The sequence below is a fragment of the Vanellus vanellus genome, assembly GCF_965231255.1.
Source record: "Vanellus vanellus genome assembly, chromosome: 1".
Lineage (NCBI taxonomy): Eukaryota > Metazoa > Chordata > Aves > Charadriiformes > Charadriidae > Vanellus > Vanellus vanellus.
This window is the reverse complement of record NC_138905.1, coordinates 118278650-118297707: the sequence shown is the minus strand read 5'-3', so window position 1 is coordinate 118297707 and position 19058 is coordinate 118278650. Positions and strand designations below refer to the sequence as shown.

General features: G+C 39.5%; 1 protein-coding gene across 1 annotated transcript in view; it reads left to right on the top strand.

The window, feature by feature from the left end:
• The first annotated feature begins 2276 nt into the window (after positions 1-2276).
• SYNJ1 (synaptojanin 1) overlaps positions 2277-19058 on the top strand; it is a 68289-nt gene continuing 51507 nt past the window's right edge. Inside the window, exons 1-4 of the mRNA XM_082480685.1 lie at positions 2277-2441; positions 13897-13983; positions 14388-14655; positions 17079-17304. Coding sequence (XP_082336811.1) covers positions 2318-2441; positions 13897-13983; positions 14388-14655; positions 17079-17304 — 705 coding nt within the window. The 5' untranslated portion in view covers positions 2277-2317. The remainder of the gene's footprint in view (positions 2442-13896; positions 13984-14387; positions 14656-17078; positions 17305-19058) is intronic.

Here is a 19058-nt window from a genome sequence, read left to right as displayed (position 1 = left end):
GGACTGGTGCTGACTGTTTTAACATAGCCTCACCGCGCATCCATAGCACACTTTTCGACTTTGAATCCTGCAATCCAGCATTGCCATAAAGACAAAGCAAAAGGAGAGCTGCTAAGCATATTGAGTTTGGAGGAATAATCCTTTTAGATAGCAAACAGCTAAATGAGAGGAAAGGGGTTCAAGTTATGCCAGGGGAGGTTTAGATTGGATATTAGGAATTTTTTTTTTCACTGAAAGGGTTATTAAAGATTGGAATAGGCTGCCCAGGGAGGTGGTGGATTCGCTGTCCCTGGAGGTGTTTAAAAAAAGGGTAGACATGGTACTCGGGGACATGGTTTAGAAGTGGTTTTGTCAGGGTAGGTTAATGGTTGGACTTGCTGATCTTAAAGGTCCCTTCTAACCTCAACAATTCTATGATTCTATGATTCTTCTAAGGGCTGTCTTCTCACTTTTCCTTAAGGAGCCAGGTTTCCTCAGGCTGAACTCCACCCTGACAGCAGGGCTTGCCCAACGCTCACTGCTGTGGTTCAGCACGCCCCTGACAGGGCCTACACGAGGGATGCCGCTCACAGGTACCCGGCTCTGGAAAAGCCTCCCCCCAGCCCACCGTTCGCTGCTCCCGCGGCCTAACACCTCCCTGCCGGCACCCCTCCACCGATCAACCACCTTCCTCCACCGGGCCGCCAGCAACCGCTTCAACGGCCGGCAACCGCTTTAACGGCCGTCCTCGTGCCCCCCCCCTCCCTCCCGCCCTCGCTGCTGCCGCCCCCTCCCGCCCTCTACCGACTTCCGGTGGCGGGAGGCGCAATGCGGAAGGGACGGCGGGGCCGGAGCGGAAGTGAGGTCCCGCCGGCTCCCGCGGCGCGGAGCGGAGGGGAGCAGAGCGGGCGGCCGTTGGCGGCAGGTGGGGCGGCCGGTGAGGGAGGCGCTGGTACCGCTACGGCTGGGGGGCTGGGGAGGGGGGCGGCGGCGGCAGCGGCAGCGGCGGCGGCGGCGGCAGCAGCAGCACCGGGGGACGCTGTGCGCCTGTCAGTGCGCGGCGGAGCCGGCCCGGCTGTCGCCGTTGCGGGGCTCGGGCCGCGGCGGCGCCAGACAAGATGGAGGCTCTGTCAGCGTCGTGGGTACCGGCGGCACCGGGCTGTGGCGGGCGGCGGTGCGCGCCTGCCCCGGGTGGCAGGTGGTAGTGGGGCGGGGATCTGCTGGCCCGGTGCCGGCTCCGGGGCTGCCCCTCGGTCGGGCGGTTCGGTGGCCCCTTTTCTCCTGCCCGGCAAGGGGAGAGGGGCTTCGGGTGAAGGGCCGGGCTGAGGCGGCTGTTCCCCGGGTAGTGCTGGGCCCGCAGAGGGTGCGCCGGAGGGTGGGGGCCGGCACGTTCCGTACCGGCGGCGTAAAGTCCGTGTCCGCCTTAGAGGTTACGGGCACGGAGCTGAAGGGAAGGGAGAGGGCAAAAAAATCCTGCTCCGGGCTTTCAGGAAGAATCTTTCCTTGCTGTAAGTTTCCTGAGGTTAAGCCCTTAAAATTTGGCTGCTCTTGCGTTTGTTTATAGTTTCGTATTATTTGTTGGTTTCTGGTGGTGGTTTTTTGTTGTTGTTTTTTTTTTTTTTTTAAAACTGTGGTAAAGGAAGATCTTACCTTCATGGCTTACAGGCAGTTTCACTAGTACAATACTGCAATGTTTCAGTCGTCAGCCACTGCAGGGGAGGGTTTAAATCCAAACAAAAACCTGCTTTCGTTTAAAAAAGAAAAACAAGAGAGATTAACGTTTCTGTGTGATCTTTTAAAACGTCGTAACAGCTTTACCGTTTAAAATATACTCTCCTTTTGTACAAGGTCAGAATCGGTAAAATAGATCTAAAAATTGAAACCTTCCCCGGCTTCTGGTCCTCTGCATTTGGCATTAGTTTATGATAGTTGCCATTCTTACATATTTGTGGTAGCTATAGAACCTTATTTTCATTCTTTTTTTTCTTCTAAGAAGAAATCCTATTTATTAAGTATTGTGAAATAAATTCTCATCATCCCTCAGAAGCTTTCAAATAAATCCTTTATTTTGAAAGATGTTTCTCTGGGTAATTGTGGTTTTGAAACATTGTTATGTTGTCTTTAGATAGCCCTATATTTGTTTTGGAACATGAGATAAAATAAGTTTCATGCAGGAGAAAGAGCAAGCAGGTCTCTTTTTAGTTGTTTGTTTTTGTTAAACATGCAAAATCCATAGGAAGGGATGCAAGTCAGACCTGCTTTCCAAAAGGTATCTGGACGCACAAGGTTTCACTAACATCATCTTGTGTTGGACAGGACTGCCGCTAATAAAGGCAAAATGGCTTTCAGTAAAGGATACCGTGTCTATCACAAGCTGGATCCACTTCCATTCAGTGTGATAGTGGAAACCAGAAACAGAGAAGAATGTCTCATGTTTGAATCCGGAGCTGTGGCTGTCCTCTGTAAGTCGATATGTTTTGATAACTACAATGTAAAACGTCGGCAGACTTGACATTGTGTAAGCCGTTTATTTATGGAATATAAAGAAGCAACTATTCTGTTTCCTTATTTGCTAATGGAGAGGTTCTGATTTAATTGGGGGGGGAAGGCATTTTCACATCTTCATCTGTTGAGAGAGAATTTTACACCTATAATTACATTTCATCATGCTTGTATATTTTCACGTATACTAAATTTTCTACTTCTAATAGCTTCCAACAAATCTGCTTATTTCTTTCATTCTAAACAACCTTCTCCTTTTGAATACATACTTCATTGAAAAAGCTAATTCTCTGTGTTGTATTTCATAATAAAAAATTCTCTGTTCTTAAATGGTATATCATCTTAATTTGTTTTTTATCTCATTTTGTATCATGATTTTTGATGGCTTTTTGATTTTTAGGTTAAAAATACAGGGACAAAATAAAGATATCTTGAGACTCTGTATTGATTTGTCTTGTAATAAAATGAGTAATATTTGGAGCAAGGTGTCTTGCATTGCAAATTTATTTTTTTGTTTTCAGTGATAAATGCATTAAATGATTCCTTTAAATTCTTTTTGCGTGTCCGTCCCTACCCCCCCCCCCCCCCCCTTTTTAAGTCATGGTTGAAGGAGGACACTAAAATGAGAAATGCAGAAGAGATCTGTGAAGCCTATAGATATAGTTTTAAAATGTAGTTTGGTTTGTATTCTTCAGAAAGTCTGAGCACCTGGTTGCACAGGGTTTCTAAGCTTGTTTTTGGCTCTTTTATAGAAAGATTTCATACCATGGAAGTGTTTTGGTTTTGTTTTTTTTTTTTTTTAGTCAATAACTTTTTGATTAATTCATTCTGATGACTGTGGTTTTCTAGCCTAGCTATTCTGAGCATCCAATCAGAAAATGGGAGATTTGATTCACTGGCTGAAGTCTGAGTGGACTCAAAAACCTGCCTTTCAGGAGGATGCTCTGGCTTTGAGAATGTTGAATATGCTGAATGGGGAGCGTGTTCTCCAACAAGACTCAGTTAGAAAGGTGATTTCCACAGAAGAGTGGGACGTGTTTCTTTTCTTTGGTATTTTCAATTGGCTCTCCTGTGCACGAGTGTGCTCCTTGGCAGTAGCATGGTCTCTTTCTGAGGGACTTGACTGTCCCCGTGTCCTGTGTAAGGTACTTAGCAGTCGGGCCATAGAATCGTCTGTACTGGACAGGCTGTATGAACAAGTGCTCTCTAGCATACAGCTTAATCTGCATCTTTAACGTGCGATTAGAACAAGCTGCCATTAACTGTTAGAGGCCTAGCAATGGGATATGCCATCATGATTGACATAATAGCTGTAATTGTATGATGATCCAGGTGAAAAACAATGAGTACTTTTCTCCTATTTTTGAGATATGTTTTTTTCTGATACAATTTCTTCTTACTATGTATTTAATCTCATGGATTTTGCCAGCAGTATTTGAAAAGCATTGTGTAGTATGAATTGGCTTGGGAATAAGTGTCCAGTCATAAACCTATTGAATAGGTTTAGTGAAATCCATAAACCGGGGAAAAATGCTTTGAAGATTTGTAGAAAACTTTATTTTAGCATGTATTTAGCAATTACCGAGCATGTTTAAGCTAATTCAGGAGCAGTGTATTAAAAATAATTTATTCCTGAAAGTTATGTTCAAAAAGGACAGTAAGTTAGTAGCTTTTGGTGCTGTGATATACCACAGGCATCTGGATAAACTTTCTTCTATAAAAATTAAACACCATATCAAAGTTTCTGCACTCTTCTATGCCTCATGTTGTTAGCAAACAGAGGAAGTGGAACACAAGGAAGTTTGAAAGCCTCTCTCCTCCTGGGTTCTGTTCTTAGTAATAGCATGTTATGAATCTGTAAAGGTTTGTCCTTGGTATTCTAATTGGTAGGTTACAACGTAGTAAACATTCATACTTAGCTATAAGTAGTTAGTCTGAATATTGTTTTCAGTAACTTTAACCAGTAAACTGCTTACTCTTTTTCTGTCTGGTAAATGGGCATATTTTCCTAATGCATATTTATCTGTGGCATTTTGCATTAATTCCCTTTTTGGACCTAAACTCTTTAGGTACTGAAACATGATTCTTTTGTTAATGGTTGAAAGATCACAATCAGCAGACAGCAGAAAAAGCACTAGAGGTCCCTAGCTCAGGATTTTTTTTTTTTTTTTTTTTCTGCGTGCTGTTTTCTTCTGGTATCTATTCTTTTTAATACCTATTTAAAGAAATACAATTCTTAGTACTTGGGGAAGATTTGTAAAGTTCTACACTTTTTAGACTCTACAAAAACTGACAATACTGATCTCAAACTGTTAGACATTTTTCAAAAGATTTTAATAAATACTGCAGATAAGGTGTTCAGCCTTATACCCTATCATAATTCTTACCTGTATGTAGCATGTATAATATAGGCACAACCTAGTGAAATACACTTCACCGTTAAGAGACCTGTGTGGTTCAGTTCTGAGAGCCTTAGTGAACTGCATCTTCTGGGGTATCTATGTATAAAAATTTGTAATTGAAACAGGCGAAGAGAAAGGAATCAAAGCTTGCTGATCCTTTAAACGTCATCTTTAAGGGAGGACATCTGCCATTTTGCTGAGGGAAGGATAACGGTATTAACCTTCATCCCCTTTACATTCAATGAAGCATTGCAAGATGATTCAGAGGGCTTAGTTAGGCCTCTGTATGAAATGCTATACAACTCATGTTGTGTGATTTTTTTTTTTTTATTTTTTTTTTTTTTCAGTGCATGTTGCATGTGCCTGAATCTGTTACTCAAGTCAACAAAATAAGCTTGAAGAAAGGAAGAGTGTTGAAGGGATAGTTCACAGAGGTGGTTGTTGTGTAATTATTCAGTCTTAACATGGAAGCAACCCAAGCCATGCTTCTGCTGGGGTGTTCTATGTACTGCTTGTGACATGGTTTAGCTAATGTTACTGTGACCAAAACATCTGAGAAATACTTTGCTTGCCTTTATATATTTAATACCTCTTTTATTGAGTCATTCCTAGTATGGGGTTAGCCCAAGATATTGAAGTCTGAGGGGACCCTGCCAACTTGCTTCTCAAGACCTTGTAAGAGCATTTAGTTTTAAATGTCAGCAGCTTCACTGCTGGTTTGTTCAGAATTTAGTGGGAGGATGTCATAGATTTTTTTCTTATTTCACATATAAAATAGACTGTATATTTATTCATTGAAATAGGACTCTGTGACGTATCTTACCTGTAAAGATTTCATTGACTGAGCAGGAGGGTGTTCTCTCTCCCTTTTCCTCTCTGATGAGTCATAATGAAACGAGTGGGAAGCTGTCTTTACTCCTGTCGCCTGCGATGGGTAAAGGAGAACGTTCTGTCATCTGGGAAAATACAGATCCCTGAGCGGAGAGAGCAGGAGCTTTGTGCTCGTCCTTTGACTTCAGTCTTATGGTAAAGCTGAGAAGAGAGCAGGTGTGAGCAGGAAGAGGCACGATGCCCACCCTGAGCTTTCTGTAGAGCTAGATAAGAGCTGTAATAACCTGGGTGCAGCAGGCGTCCTGGTATTCATAGTCATGTTTAGCAATGCTGCTTTATCACCCATTCACATTCCACTTCCTTTTAAAAAGAAAAAGAAAATTCTTCCATGTTGCATTCTTGGGAGAGGGGGAGGAGTAGCAGATACACTATTATCTACAGTAGCAGTTAGGATATAATTTTGCAAGAGATTTTAAGTTCATATGGTGCTTGAGGAAACTTGAGACACCCAGAAAAGAAACATACCGACAGATACATTTGATGATCACCTGTTATATGTACATAATTATTAAAGAGGGTAACTTTCTGTATGCTCACAACCACTGGTTTTTATTTCTGGTGTTTGCTGACACCAGTGATAAACTGCCACTGTGTGATTCTCTCCCCCCTCACCACCCCTCTCCTGATAATTGTTTACACAGAGGTTTGAGTGGAACCACATTCCCTTAACTCGGGAAGGAGAATGTTTCAAAATAAATTACTACATTCTGTTTTTCATTATGGGATCCTATAAAATAAGTTTAAAATAAATATTTTCCTGTTTTATATACATATATAAAGATACAATAATAAGAATTAAAATTCTTCAAGCAGTAATTTATCCTCTGGGAAGAGTGTGTTTATGTTGGAGAGGAAAGGTCAAATACAGGCTGTGGTAGAAACAATTTTTGAATGTTTTGGTGTAATATTATATTCATCTGAAGCCAATTTGAAGGGACCAATGTGAAGGGATTAGGATGTAAAGGCAAACAAGATTTTCACCTTCCTGTCTTTATTACTGTTTTGACTAAGTGTCATCTTCCAGACTGCGCCTTCCCATTAACAGTATCTTAAAATATTTGAGAAGCTGCAGGGAAGCAACAGCTACGGTGGATGCTGAGGGCAGCTGTGCTTCTGGAGGAGGCTGTAACCTGTCCTCCTGTCATCAGGTGCCTTTCCTAGGATTCTGCTGGAATTCACTGTCCTTTCAAATCTGCTGGGAAGATGTTCTGCTCATTGCTTTCCAGGCATTTTCAACAAAATTATGTGGTTTAACAAAGAACACGTATGCTAGCCTAGCGTACTTTGCAAAGTACAAGAACTACAGTAAGAATCTTCCCAGGAGGTCGGTGGAGTCAGTAACTCTTGCCTGGGAGGACTATGACCCCTTTGAATGGCATAATGGATCTGCAAGACTTTGGTCCGCAGTTCTGGAACTACTAAAAAGAAATTACTTATAACAATCTGAAGGTTTTTTGCCTCGTAAGATAGACTAGCTTTACAGCGATAGTAAAGAGTATTCTGTATGTGTACCACAGCCCTTTGCATCATTTTAGCAAGGGATTTCACTGGTAACAAACAATTCTCTTTATGAATGTTCCCTTTTCAATACAGTAACTTTTCACTTCTATGGTAGCACATGTGATAGTAAAAGTCTTGGGTTTGCCCTTCTGGACATCCAGTGAATGATAGCTCTTGCTAATTAAAGGCCTGTTAGGAAGCCTAGTTTGCATACTTCTGGAGTTACTCAGACATAATTTAGAAATACTAGTTGGAATTTCTACATTTCAGATAATTTGGTAGCTTTTTCACTTGCTAGCACATATTTAAATTGAAAATTTTATAATTTTTTGAATTTACTTGTACAGGCAAAAATTGCAACAGTTGACTTTCATATAAAATAACTATATTTTAATCAAAGTATTAGAAGAAAGTCTTTGTAGATTTTTGGTGCTATGTAAAGATTTGTTTTCAATGGAGAACATGTAACTGGGTCAGAAAGCCCAAATGTGATGGAAGGGAAGTGCTTAGAGACTGTTACATAGGTCAGCTTTATTTTCACACTTTTATTTCTCAGTTTGTTTTTTTCCCTTTTGTCAGTAGTGTTAGCTGAAATGATACATTTTGTGAAATAAATTTGCATAGTATTGAAAAATAGTGTTAAAGCAACTAAGCCTTTTATTTGCTCATCTGTTACGATTATTTTTTTGTTGTTGTTCCAAACAGTGGTTTTTTTCCTGGTGTGTAGTATTTAAGTATAATCTAGATTAATCAGACATATAAGTATATAAGACATATAAGTATAATCTAGTATAATCAGGCATCTAGAGGTGTCTGGGGTTTTTTTCATTGCTGGGTAGAGGTGTTTTGTTATTTGGGGGTTCCTCCCCATAATCTTAAGATACATGTTGATGGTAACATATAAATGTCTTTGTGAAGTGAATAATAGTACTTCATAATTTGAACTAGCAAAGAGAGTTGGGGAAAAAATTGTCCTGTAAATTCAAAGCAAATATCATATGAATGATGAAGATGTAAATATCAGCTGTCGTCCAGTTTTCTGTGCATCTATTCATGTCAGGAAAGTGTCAAAAATAATAAAATGGTTCTTGGATGATTTATAAATGAAAGTGGTGACTCCACTCTGATTTTAATGTCACCTACGCGGTAATATTAAAGTGTTAGCTTCAATTTTAATACTGAAAGTTTAACTGTCCTAATTTGACAAAAAGCTTGAAAATCTCAATCTTAAAAGCTCAAAAACAAACTGTAAGAGTAGTTCATAAAGTTTTCTGATTTTAAACTTTTTTAAAGTGACAGTAGCATGAGCTTTTTCTCACCTAACTTAAATGAGAACTCTTTTTTTCTGAAGGAACTGCACATAATTTCAGGAGTGTGTCTTTGCTCCCAGCTCAATGTCCCATGTTCTAGCTGGGAATTGGAGCCACTAACTTATAATGTGTTCTTATGGCACCTTGTGAACCCACCGAGAACATAACTGTAGAAAGCCTAAATGATAACTTTCAACGTTATTTTAGTTTTATAATTGTTAAAATTGCAATGCTAATTTCTAATCTGCAGTTAAGCAGAATACATGTTGAACCAAGTTGTCCTGAAGACAGGATTTTTAATGCGTTCCATTTGTGTAACAGTAAGCGGGCTGACATAATCCCTTTAAAATAATGTAATCAGTCACCTTTCTTAAATGAGTCAGTGATTGATAAAGTGTGATTATTACAGATGCACACTTGTGAGTTAACTTGGAATAAATGAGATGTTAACACTTAAAAATACTGTGACCTATTAATTTTTAATAAAGATTGACTTAAAATTATTTTATTCTTTTTCTCTTGACACCGCAAATGAGGCTTTCTACAAGAACGCATTACAACTTGACCTGAAAACCACATTAAAAGGGTTGTGTTGGTTTTTTTTTTTGTTGTGTTTGTTTTTTCTTTGTACTGCTAAATAGTGACTCATTATTTCTGTTTTAGAAATTAATCAACTTGAACCTAATTAATGCAGTGGATTAAGAAGAAGCTGCTTTTAATTTCCTTTCTGCTTATCATCTGAACTGACACAAAGTAATAGAAGAAATACTGCCTCATACTATTTTGTGTCCATCTTTACACAGACATACATATGCTTGCATTGTCTACTGCTTAGTGCTTCTCTCTATAGTTTAAAAATCTTTTAAGTCCAGTGTTAGGGATGAATGTTGTCATTCCAGCTGATTCCTCTCTTTGGAAGCTGCACATCTTAATTTGTTCTTCTTAGCGAGTGACCACATTTTACATTTTTTTCAGACAGCCTTAACTGTGTTTGCTTACTTCCAGCTATTTAATAAATGGAAAAGTCAATTTCTCAAGGAGGAGTAGGTTCATTAATTTGTAGGACTTTTATGTTTTTCTGGGTGCATATTTATATTAGTTGCATTTTTTTCAAGATATGGAGCTCATAAATCAAAGTCAAAAGGGTTCTCATGGCTGCAGGCCAACCCACCATTCTGCGAAGAGATGTTCTCATTCATTAAGAATGTTAAAGAGGAAATGAGGAAATGCTCTTGGAAATGCTCTCTGCGTCTGTCAGGATTACTTTAGCCTTCCTGCGGTTTAACTTCTAAGCTGCAGTTCACCCAGTTGGTAGTTTCAGCTATTCATAGAGGAAACTGAAATTTGGCTTTGCATACATTGAATACAAGATATTATAGGGATGGGGTCTTAGCCATATATTTTTGCAATTTCGGTGGCTCTTGGCTGCATCGGATAACTTTGTATGCTGAATGAAGTGAGACAGCATAGATCTTCACGAAGCTTACTGCTTTGGTGAAGAAGGAAGAGTTAAATGTGATACTTATGGGGACAGTGTAGATGGTTCCAGAGCACTTACATTGTTATTCACACTGTTTGGTATGGAGTAATAGGAAAGCCTGCAAGTTTAAGGTTGGTATCTTCAGAAATGGGAAATGCCATGTGCAGTGGCAGTCAGCAATAGATTACATGCTGATGTGGGTGTTTGGGTTTTTTTTGTTTTCACGTCCATATTTATGGATGGTATCCTTGTGGCTAGCACTGGTGGAGGTGCTGGTTCAGGAAATTCTTGTAAATGTTTGGAGGCTAAATGGACTTCTGGTCTAAACCACTATACAACCACTTGCATATTTTCATAGCATTACTGCTTGTTCCTATCAGGGCCCAGAGGATACCTCCAGCCCTGTCTGTCCCTGCTCAGCCCCCTTGGGGCTTCCCCCACCCTGCCCACAGCCCAGAACCCCATTTCAGTCCCCTCAGGGCTGTCCGTCCTTGCCCCAGCAACGCTGCAGCAAAGTGCTGGCCTCCAGCTCTCCCCAACCCTACCCAGCCTGGACATGGGCCCTGCTGAGCCAGGCTGATGTCCCAGCCCAGCCTTGGCCTGTCCCTGTTCTCATGGCCTGGCCATTCTGGGGGTGTGTCTGGCCCAGGTTACCCTTGCCAGGCCTGACCCTTGCCCACAGACTGACATCCTGGCCTGGCCTCAGCCCATCCCCACGGACGTGCCTGATGTTCTGGGCTGGGGCTGCCCCCAGCCTGCCCTGTGTCCCTGGGGAGCACCCCATGGCTGCCAGTGCCCTGGTCCCCAGGGAGATGCTGGTCCCCACAGTGTCCCAACAGTTCAAATGGAAGAAAATGGAGAGGAGCGTGGTGTAGCTGTGCCTGATTCCCGATTTCATCTTGGTTTTCAGAAAACTCAAGTGCTTTTCCTTAATGTTGTAGCACTGCTGATCGTGGGAAGTCCCTCATAGTACATTACACCCTGAAAGCAGCCTGAGCACTGCTGCAGCCAACCATCCAAAACATCCCTGCGTGGTGTGGGATGGTGCTGCTGTGGTAGGGAAGAGGCAGCATGTGGTGCTATGGAGTTGCTCCCTTTTCTGCTATGGGTGCTACTTTTGTGACTGCTTTACTTTTAGCTCTGTTTCTTAAGGAAAAGGAGGTTTATGTGATAAGCATTTTTTATTGCTCTGTATTGGCTAATATCAGTCATCACCAAATCTCATAATTCTTTCAGGTTTTGTGAATGCTGATGATGGTTAGAGATTCAAATGGGTACCCTTAATGAAGGGGAATCTGCCTTATGAATTTATGTTATAAAGTTGTAACTGCTTGGGGGTAGGTGAAGGTGGGCCAGGGCAGGGTGGATGAAATAAACTTTCTGAGGTGTGTGATGTTTACCTTTTCCCTGTGTGAATTTTGGCCTTAAAACAAAATAAAAAAAAATGGGAAAAGTGCAGCCAGTGCAAGATAGAAACACTTACACGCTGTATTAGATCTAATATAACTGAAAAACTTGGCATGAAATGCTTTTGGTTGGTGCTTGTATGCTTTGTTAAGAAAATAATAATTGGCTAGTCACAGTAAGTTTTTCTATTTCCATTTTTGTTTCTTTGTTTTTGCAACCCTTTGCTGCTTTATTAGCTGTGGCCTTTTTTGTTGATCTGAATTTGCAAAGCCCATGTTAACTTAATTTACTCTGGGCATTTACTTATTAAAGCTCAGCAAGGATAACAGGTGTTCTATGCAATGGAAAAAGAGAATAAATCCATAGAAGACAGAAAAGCCGTTGTTCTGAAATGTCATTAAATGCTGGCAGGCACCTTTAAGAAAAGTCCTGCAAAAAGTTTGAAACTAAACCTCATCTTTCATTAATAATTTGAAATGTGAAAGAAGAATATGGCTGTTCTCTGGTTATTGAAAATTGAGTTTAGAAGAGTACGTTGACATCATTAAATGCTTGCTAGAAAAATGGATTGAAAGAACCAGGTTTTGATAAAAGTTGTTCTTTGCAGCCTGATGGTGTGTGGTTAAGAAAAACATGGTTTAGTGATGCTGACAAAATCACTGTCCGTTAACAATGTGTTTAGATTGGCTGCAAGTCTTAACATTTTTTGTGGGTGAGGACTTCAGAAATAATCGTGCTGCAGTAACTCTCTTATCTTTAGCATCTGGATTACTGAAATACAGAGCATCAGTGTGAATAGTTAAAGAAGCTTTTTTTAAATGCACTGAATAAAACATTGAATGAGCTTAGATTTCAGGCTGAGGTTAAATAATTGTTTCATCTATAATTGGAGTTTCTGATCCACTTCAATAACAGAGCTGGCGGATATTTGAACAGAAGGGGTAGGCTTGTGCACAGGCAGGGCTGTGCTAACCTTTGGGCGTACTCATTAGAAAGATTCACAACAGCAATTCTGAAGAAAATATAGTTAATGTGAGAGAGAGCACAGCAGAATGCCAAGGCAATAGGCATTTCAAATTATGCTTTTTATGTCAAATTTGGATTTTTTTAGTGTCAAAGTGAAAATTAATTAGCAGATAATTTCTGAGGAGGCAGAAGGTGCTGATCCTTGGTGACTTGGAGATCCTTGGTGATCCTTGGAGATCCTTGGAGAAGAGGAGACTGAGGGGTGATCTTATTAGCGTTTATAAATATATAAAGGGGGAATGTCATGAGGATGGAGCCAGGCTCTTATCAGTAGCAACCAATGATAGGACAAGGGGTAATGGATTCAAGCTGGAACACAAGAGGTTCCACTTAAATTTGAGAAGAAACTTCTTCTCAGTGAGGGTGACAGAGCACTGGAACAGGCTGCCCAGGGAGGTTGTGGAGTCTCCTTCTCTGGAGACATTCAAAACTCGCCTGGACGCCTTCCTGTGCAACCTCATCTAGGTGTTCCTGCTCCGACAGGGGGATTGGACTAGATGATCTTTTGAGGTCCCTTCCAATCCCTAGCATACTGTGATACTGTGACTTAGAAATCTCAGTCCCTGTGGATCCAGTGGCACAGGTGGAATTGTTGGTCTTCTTCAGATGCAGTCTCAATCATGAGCAAAATCTCAGGACAGGTGGGATCTGGTTTCTGCTCTGCAGCATCTCTGTCACCTGGTTCTGCAGTCAAGCTTGTGCACCTCTTTTTTTGAGCGCTGATTGAAGTTGCAAAGTGTACACTAACATTCACTCCCAGACAAATAATAGTAGATATACTTTAATTTCTTCTAAAATATTATTTTTTTTTCTCCAAAATTGTCTATGAAAATTGTGTTTTCCTAATCTAAGACATGGCTTTTAAATACCATTATCTTGTGGACCTACAAGAGTTTTGATTTGCTTGGAATATAACTAAAACTAGTTAAAATGCACTTGTGGTAATCTTGTTTACTTATCTGGAAATAATACTACCACATCACCATTTTATTCTTGGAGAAAAAGGATAATTTTTTTCATGAAAACAACCCCGCATTTAACACTAATATTAACTAATTACAGGAGAGCATTCTCATGCAACTCATTTGCCTGTCTTTTAGATGTGTTTTAAATTAGGAGATGATGATGTTAAAATGCCAATGTTTGCCTTTAATATCACTTGAAGTTTTTACAAGTCCTTTTTTTGTTGCCTAAAAACATAGCATGATCATACTTCATTATAAAATACTCATTTTCGATTATAAAATGCCATATGCTCATACATTTTGATTTCTTTCTAGAACTTCCATGTAAGTGCTACTTTAGTAACCTCTTGGATTTTCAGTTTAGAGTGGACGCGTTCTCCCTGCCATAGTGTATGGTCTTTTACATCATAAAATCTTATGTTTTCTCTCCATAGCTTCTGCAGAAAAAGACACAATTAAGAACACCTACTCCAAAGTAATGGATGCATATGGGCTCTTGGGTGTATTAAGATTAAACCTTGGTGAGTAAAAGATGTAAAACCTTAATTTTTCATTTGGGAAAGAAAATTGTGCTGCTACTGTAAAACTGCACAGCACAGGATCTTCGCAACAGGAACTCATCTCATTTTTTCTTTTTGTTTTTTGTCTTTGTAGAGTAACTTGCAAGTTTGGAGCACTCCCAGAAATAAGGGAGTGGACAAAAATAACTTCCGTTTTCGCAATCCCTGTTACTTGCAGCATAGTTTCTCCTGTTTGGGTTTACTTTTCTTCTGTAGAACTTGAGAATGAGTCCTTGATATTGGTTCTTTTTGTACTTTTTTCAGGCAAACTGGGGTCAGATTGTGTGCATTGAAGCATGTAAATACATGGACACCACACTCCACTAAGATTCATTCTGTTACCTGTGCCTTTTCTTGTTTTACAGGAGACACATTGTTACATTATCTGGTTCTAGTAACAGGATGCATGTCTGTGGGAAAGATTCAAGACTCTGAAGTGTTTCGAGTTACTTCCACTGAATTTGTATCGTTACGAATTGATTCAACAGAGGAGGACCGTATTTCGGAAGTGCGAAAAGTTTTGAACTCAGGAAACTTTTATTTTGCATGGTCTGCAACTGGTGTCAGTTTAGATCTTAGTCTCAATGCTCACCGCAGCATGCAGGAGCACACCACTGACAATAGGTTTTTCTGGTGAGTTCATAGTGTGCTTTATCAAACAATATATCAAATAGTGCGTGCCTGCACAAACTAATCTGTGGTAAGATTTTATCCTTGTCTTTATCAGCTTTTAAATGTACACCTTGGTACAACAAATGTTGATGATATAGAATAGCATTATTTTAACTTGAAGGACATAAGTGTGTTATTATTTCTTAATTGGGAAACACCAATTTTTCACTGCTTATGATATACAGTTGTCATGATGTTGTGTTTCAGCTTTGGTGTCTCTTGATTCTTCATCAGGTGTGTCAATTTTTTTAAAATGAGTGCGGTAATGGAGCTTTAAAGAAAATTGTAATCTTTTGAACATTCTGGGTTCTAAAATGGTGTGGTGTTTATATAAAGTTTCCAGGTGGGTTTCCAACATATGAGAGGACTTTAAAAATACACAGATAATTGTTATGTTGCTGATTTTGTTGAAACAGAGCAGGTAGGCTGTGCTACAGTGCACATTGCTTGGCTGCTGAACTCACTATATTTTTACAGAATATTTGTGAATAAGGTATAGGTTTTCACACGGAGAATTCTCGGTAAAAGGAATACTGGTGTTTCTGCCAGTAAGAAGCATAAAGAATGCCAGTGATGCGTACGGTCACGTAAAAACTTCTGCTCCCATATTTTAAACTTTTGTTAAAAATGGTGTATGTGTCCATGAACCTTGTAAGGTTCCTGAAGACTTGGCAGTATGCTTCTTAGAACAGGTGAGAAGCTACATCTGCCCCACTCTTCTGTCCAATATACAAGACAACAAAACAGCTCTGGCGTGTGTGCCAGTGCTACTCTACTCTGCAACTATTTTGGTCAGATAGAGGAATACGATCAGATTGCTATATAAGACAAAGTATGTATATTAAGACAGAAAATAAGCTTGAGTCTTCAGAAACACATCTGCCTTGATGTAGGTTTACAGGAGTTACAGCAACGTAGTTCTTTGTCTCTCTCTGCATCTGGGAAAAGACTGGGCTCTCTGTTGGTAATCTCTTAGTATTTCGAGGCTTGAGAAATGATGATGCCTGTTGACCCTGTCCAAATAAGCTTGGCTGATTTTGATGCCTGTCATAAAACATCTTAAGTTACCTGGCTTTTTTTTTTTTTTTTTTTTTTTGGTAAGAATCGATCCTTGCAGGAGGTAGATAGAATGTCCCAGATTCCAAGATCTAGAAATGTAAACAGTAAAAGTCAATAACAGAAAGTATTCTGCTTATGCACTTCAGTAAGCTTTCTTGCGCTTTTTGTATTCAAAAGTTCCAGTCTCAGATTGCCCAGGGAAAGAATATTGTCTGCTTTCACAGTCTCCTATTGTAATGCATCTGTATACTTTTCTGCAAAGTGAATGTGTACTTGATTCACGAGATTTGAATCTTCATTAATGATTCAACTGAAGTGTTTGATAAATTGCAGATATTTTTTTTTTTATCTTTTAATTGGAAGTTTAGAGTGAAAAGGCTAAAATTAAAGTGAATAGCTTCAACCTTTATACCAAATATGTTATTTGCAATTATGATGGAATTTTCTGGGCGGTGACAAAACCAGCCATCTTACTAGAGTTTACTTTTCTTTGCTGTGCAGAAAACTTTTCTTCCTTTTTATACAAGTGAATGTTTCTGAAGAAGATCAAAAGCCAAGCCCCACTAGAGTGAGGTAAAACAAAAAAACTCACAAAACCCAAACTTTAGTCTTATTTACTTACTACATTGATGATTGGTACTACTTAATGTACAGGTATATCCAAGCTGTGGATCTTTCTTTCATTTGAGCAATAATTGGTACTAGAGAATGGTATATGCAGTATATAATGTACCAACATTTAACCTTGAAATTGATATTTACAGAAATTTGAAAATCAGTTGGCTATGAATGTATTCCTGGAAGCTTGTCTGGGCAAGTGATGTGTTATGGTGATGTATAATAGAAATAATCATTGTATATTGACAACAGGGTTTTTTCTAGCTTTGTTTTGTGGTGGTGTGAAATTGACTGGTGCTTTACCCATCACAAAAAGTAACCATGTAATTGGAATTCTGGCTTGCTTTTCCCAGAGTCTGTAATCTTTGGCTTCTCAAAGCAAGTCTGAATGGAGAAATATAAACAAGCTTGGAGAGTTGTTTTTTGCTGTGTGAAGAGGAGAGGCTATAAGGGTTATTTTTTTAAGGTCATTGGAATTCATGGCTTCACCTCATATTCTTATTGTTCAGACATTTAAGCTGTTCTCCTGTCAACTTCACTATTTCAAGTATGTTTAAATAAGAGTTATATCATAAAACTATAACATGCGTATTTTCCTTTTCTCATTTGTAGTAGTAGGCGTAAAATATAAGGTTAGTAGCTGGCTTAATTTGAGCTGTGTTTTATTTCCTTCCAGTTATTTTATTTAATTTTTTTTTTCTTGATAGGAATCAGTCACTGCATTTGCATCTGAAGCACTATGGTGTGAACTGTGATGACTGGTTGTTACGTCTCATGTGTGGAGGAGTAGAGATAAGGACAATTTATGCGGCTCACAAGCAGGCAAAGGCTTGTCTTATTTCACGACTAAGCTGTGAACGGGCTGGCACCAGATTTAACGTCCGGGGAACAAATGATGATGGCCATGTTGCTAATTTTGTTGAAACAGAGCAGGTATGTTATGCTAGAGTGCACATTGCTTGGCTGATGAACTCTTGGTAAGCATGTGTGGGGATAATTTTTTGCCCTAAATCAACTTACCACAAGTCAAGTCTGTAACCAATAGGTATTGGAATAGTTCCTTTGCTGCTAAATAAGGAATCTAAGTAGGTTACATAATTTGATGATCTTGGTTTTTAGTGTAGCTTAGGGTAAGAGCGTGGATGGGTGAGTTTCAATAGCTTAAGCAGCTGTTGTCCATCACCTGTTGTAGGTGGCCGTACTTCCTTTTAGCCTCCTGAGCTGTAGGTGAATGCGTACATCTTCTGGCCTGACCAAATAGTAAAGTAAAAGACCTTAGAAACAAGCAAGAGATTTTTGGCAAATACACAATACCTTGTGGTTCAGGAAAGATAAAAGCATTCCTATGGTTACTTAACACAGCTCCTCTGAAAGTTAGTTTTTAAAGCCACTGTAACTCCACTGCATTTGATTGCATATCTTTGCCCTTATTATACAGAAATGTAAGAAGCTGTTAAATCATTCTTTGCTGGCCTTTCTTTGCTCACTTCTTACCATAACCTAGTTACCAAGATGTTGTTCCTCCAACTGTATTCACGTGAGGAGGTATCTTTGACTCACTGACTCATTGCAAAGCCTAGGTAGTAGCATTTTATCCAGGAAGGTTGCTGCTTGTACACATTTGTCCTGGTTTAACCCCAGCCGGCAACTGGAACCACACAGCTGCTTGATCACCCCCTGCTTTTTCCCCCCCAAGAAGGGTGGGGGGAAAGAGGGGAAAAAAAGGAGGGGAAAGGAAGAGGGGGAAAAAAAAAAAAAAGACCTCATGGGTTGAGATAAAAACAGTTTAATAGAAAAAATAACAGAAAAGGAAAAATAACAGTAGTAATAACAATGACACTGGTCACTCTTACCACCTGGTGAATTGGCACCGTCCAGAGAAGTGATCGTGGATTCCCACCCACTGGCTAACTCCCATTTATATACTGAGCATGATGTCTGTGGTATGTAATATTTAATTGGCCATTCCATCATTCTGTCTATTCTTCTATGGGAAGCTGAAAAAAATCTTTGAATAGTGTAAGTATCATTTAGCAACAACTAAAACCAATAGATATTGTTGACATTCCTTTCACAGCAATCACTAGAAAGAAAATTAACTCTTTCTCAGCTGAAACGAGGACAACATCTAATTTCGGGAGCTTAGTCAGAACACTTGTTACAGTTTCTCTGTCCAAGTTTCCTGGCAGGCTAATATCACTAGATGGCTGTGACATATGATTCCACTTTAAGTTTCCTTTCCTTTATACTTAATAGACAGGTTGTATTTTGGGTTCAGATACACAAAATCTGTGCAGGTGGTCTAAGTAGGCTGCATTTTTATTTGCTATGCATTGGTGTACATTTTAACTGTTCCTACAGGAAGGTCTTACCAATTTTTTTTAAACATGTTGCTCTTAGCACAGAAGTCATTCAGACCCAAATAATAAAAGCTTGCTGTATTTTCTTAGATGATGTGAATCATGATTCTGCAAGGAAGCATGAGAGTGCCAGAGCTTCTTTTATGAATTGCTCAGAGGGGATAGAAGAGTCTAGAGAATACAATATTTTAGCTTGTAGTGTGGAATATGTAAATGTATTTTATTTACTGTATGTTTAGCTAAGGCTAAGAAACCTAATACCTTACACTCTGTAATACCTATTAATACTATGTTTGGTTTTTTTTTTTTTTTTTTTCTTCTTAACAG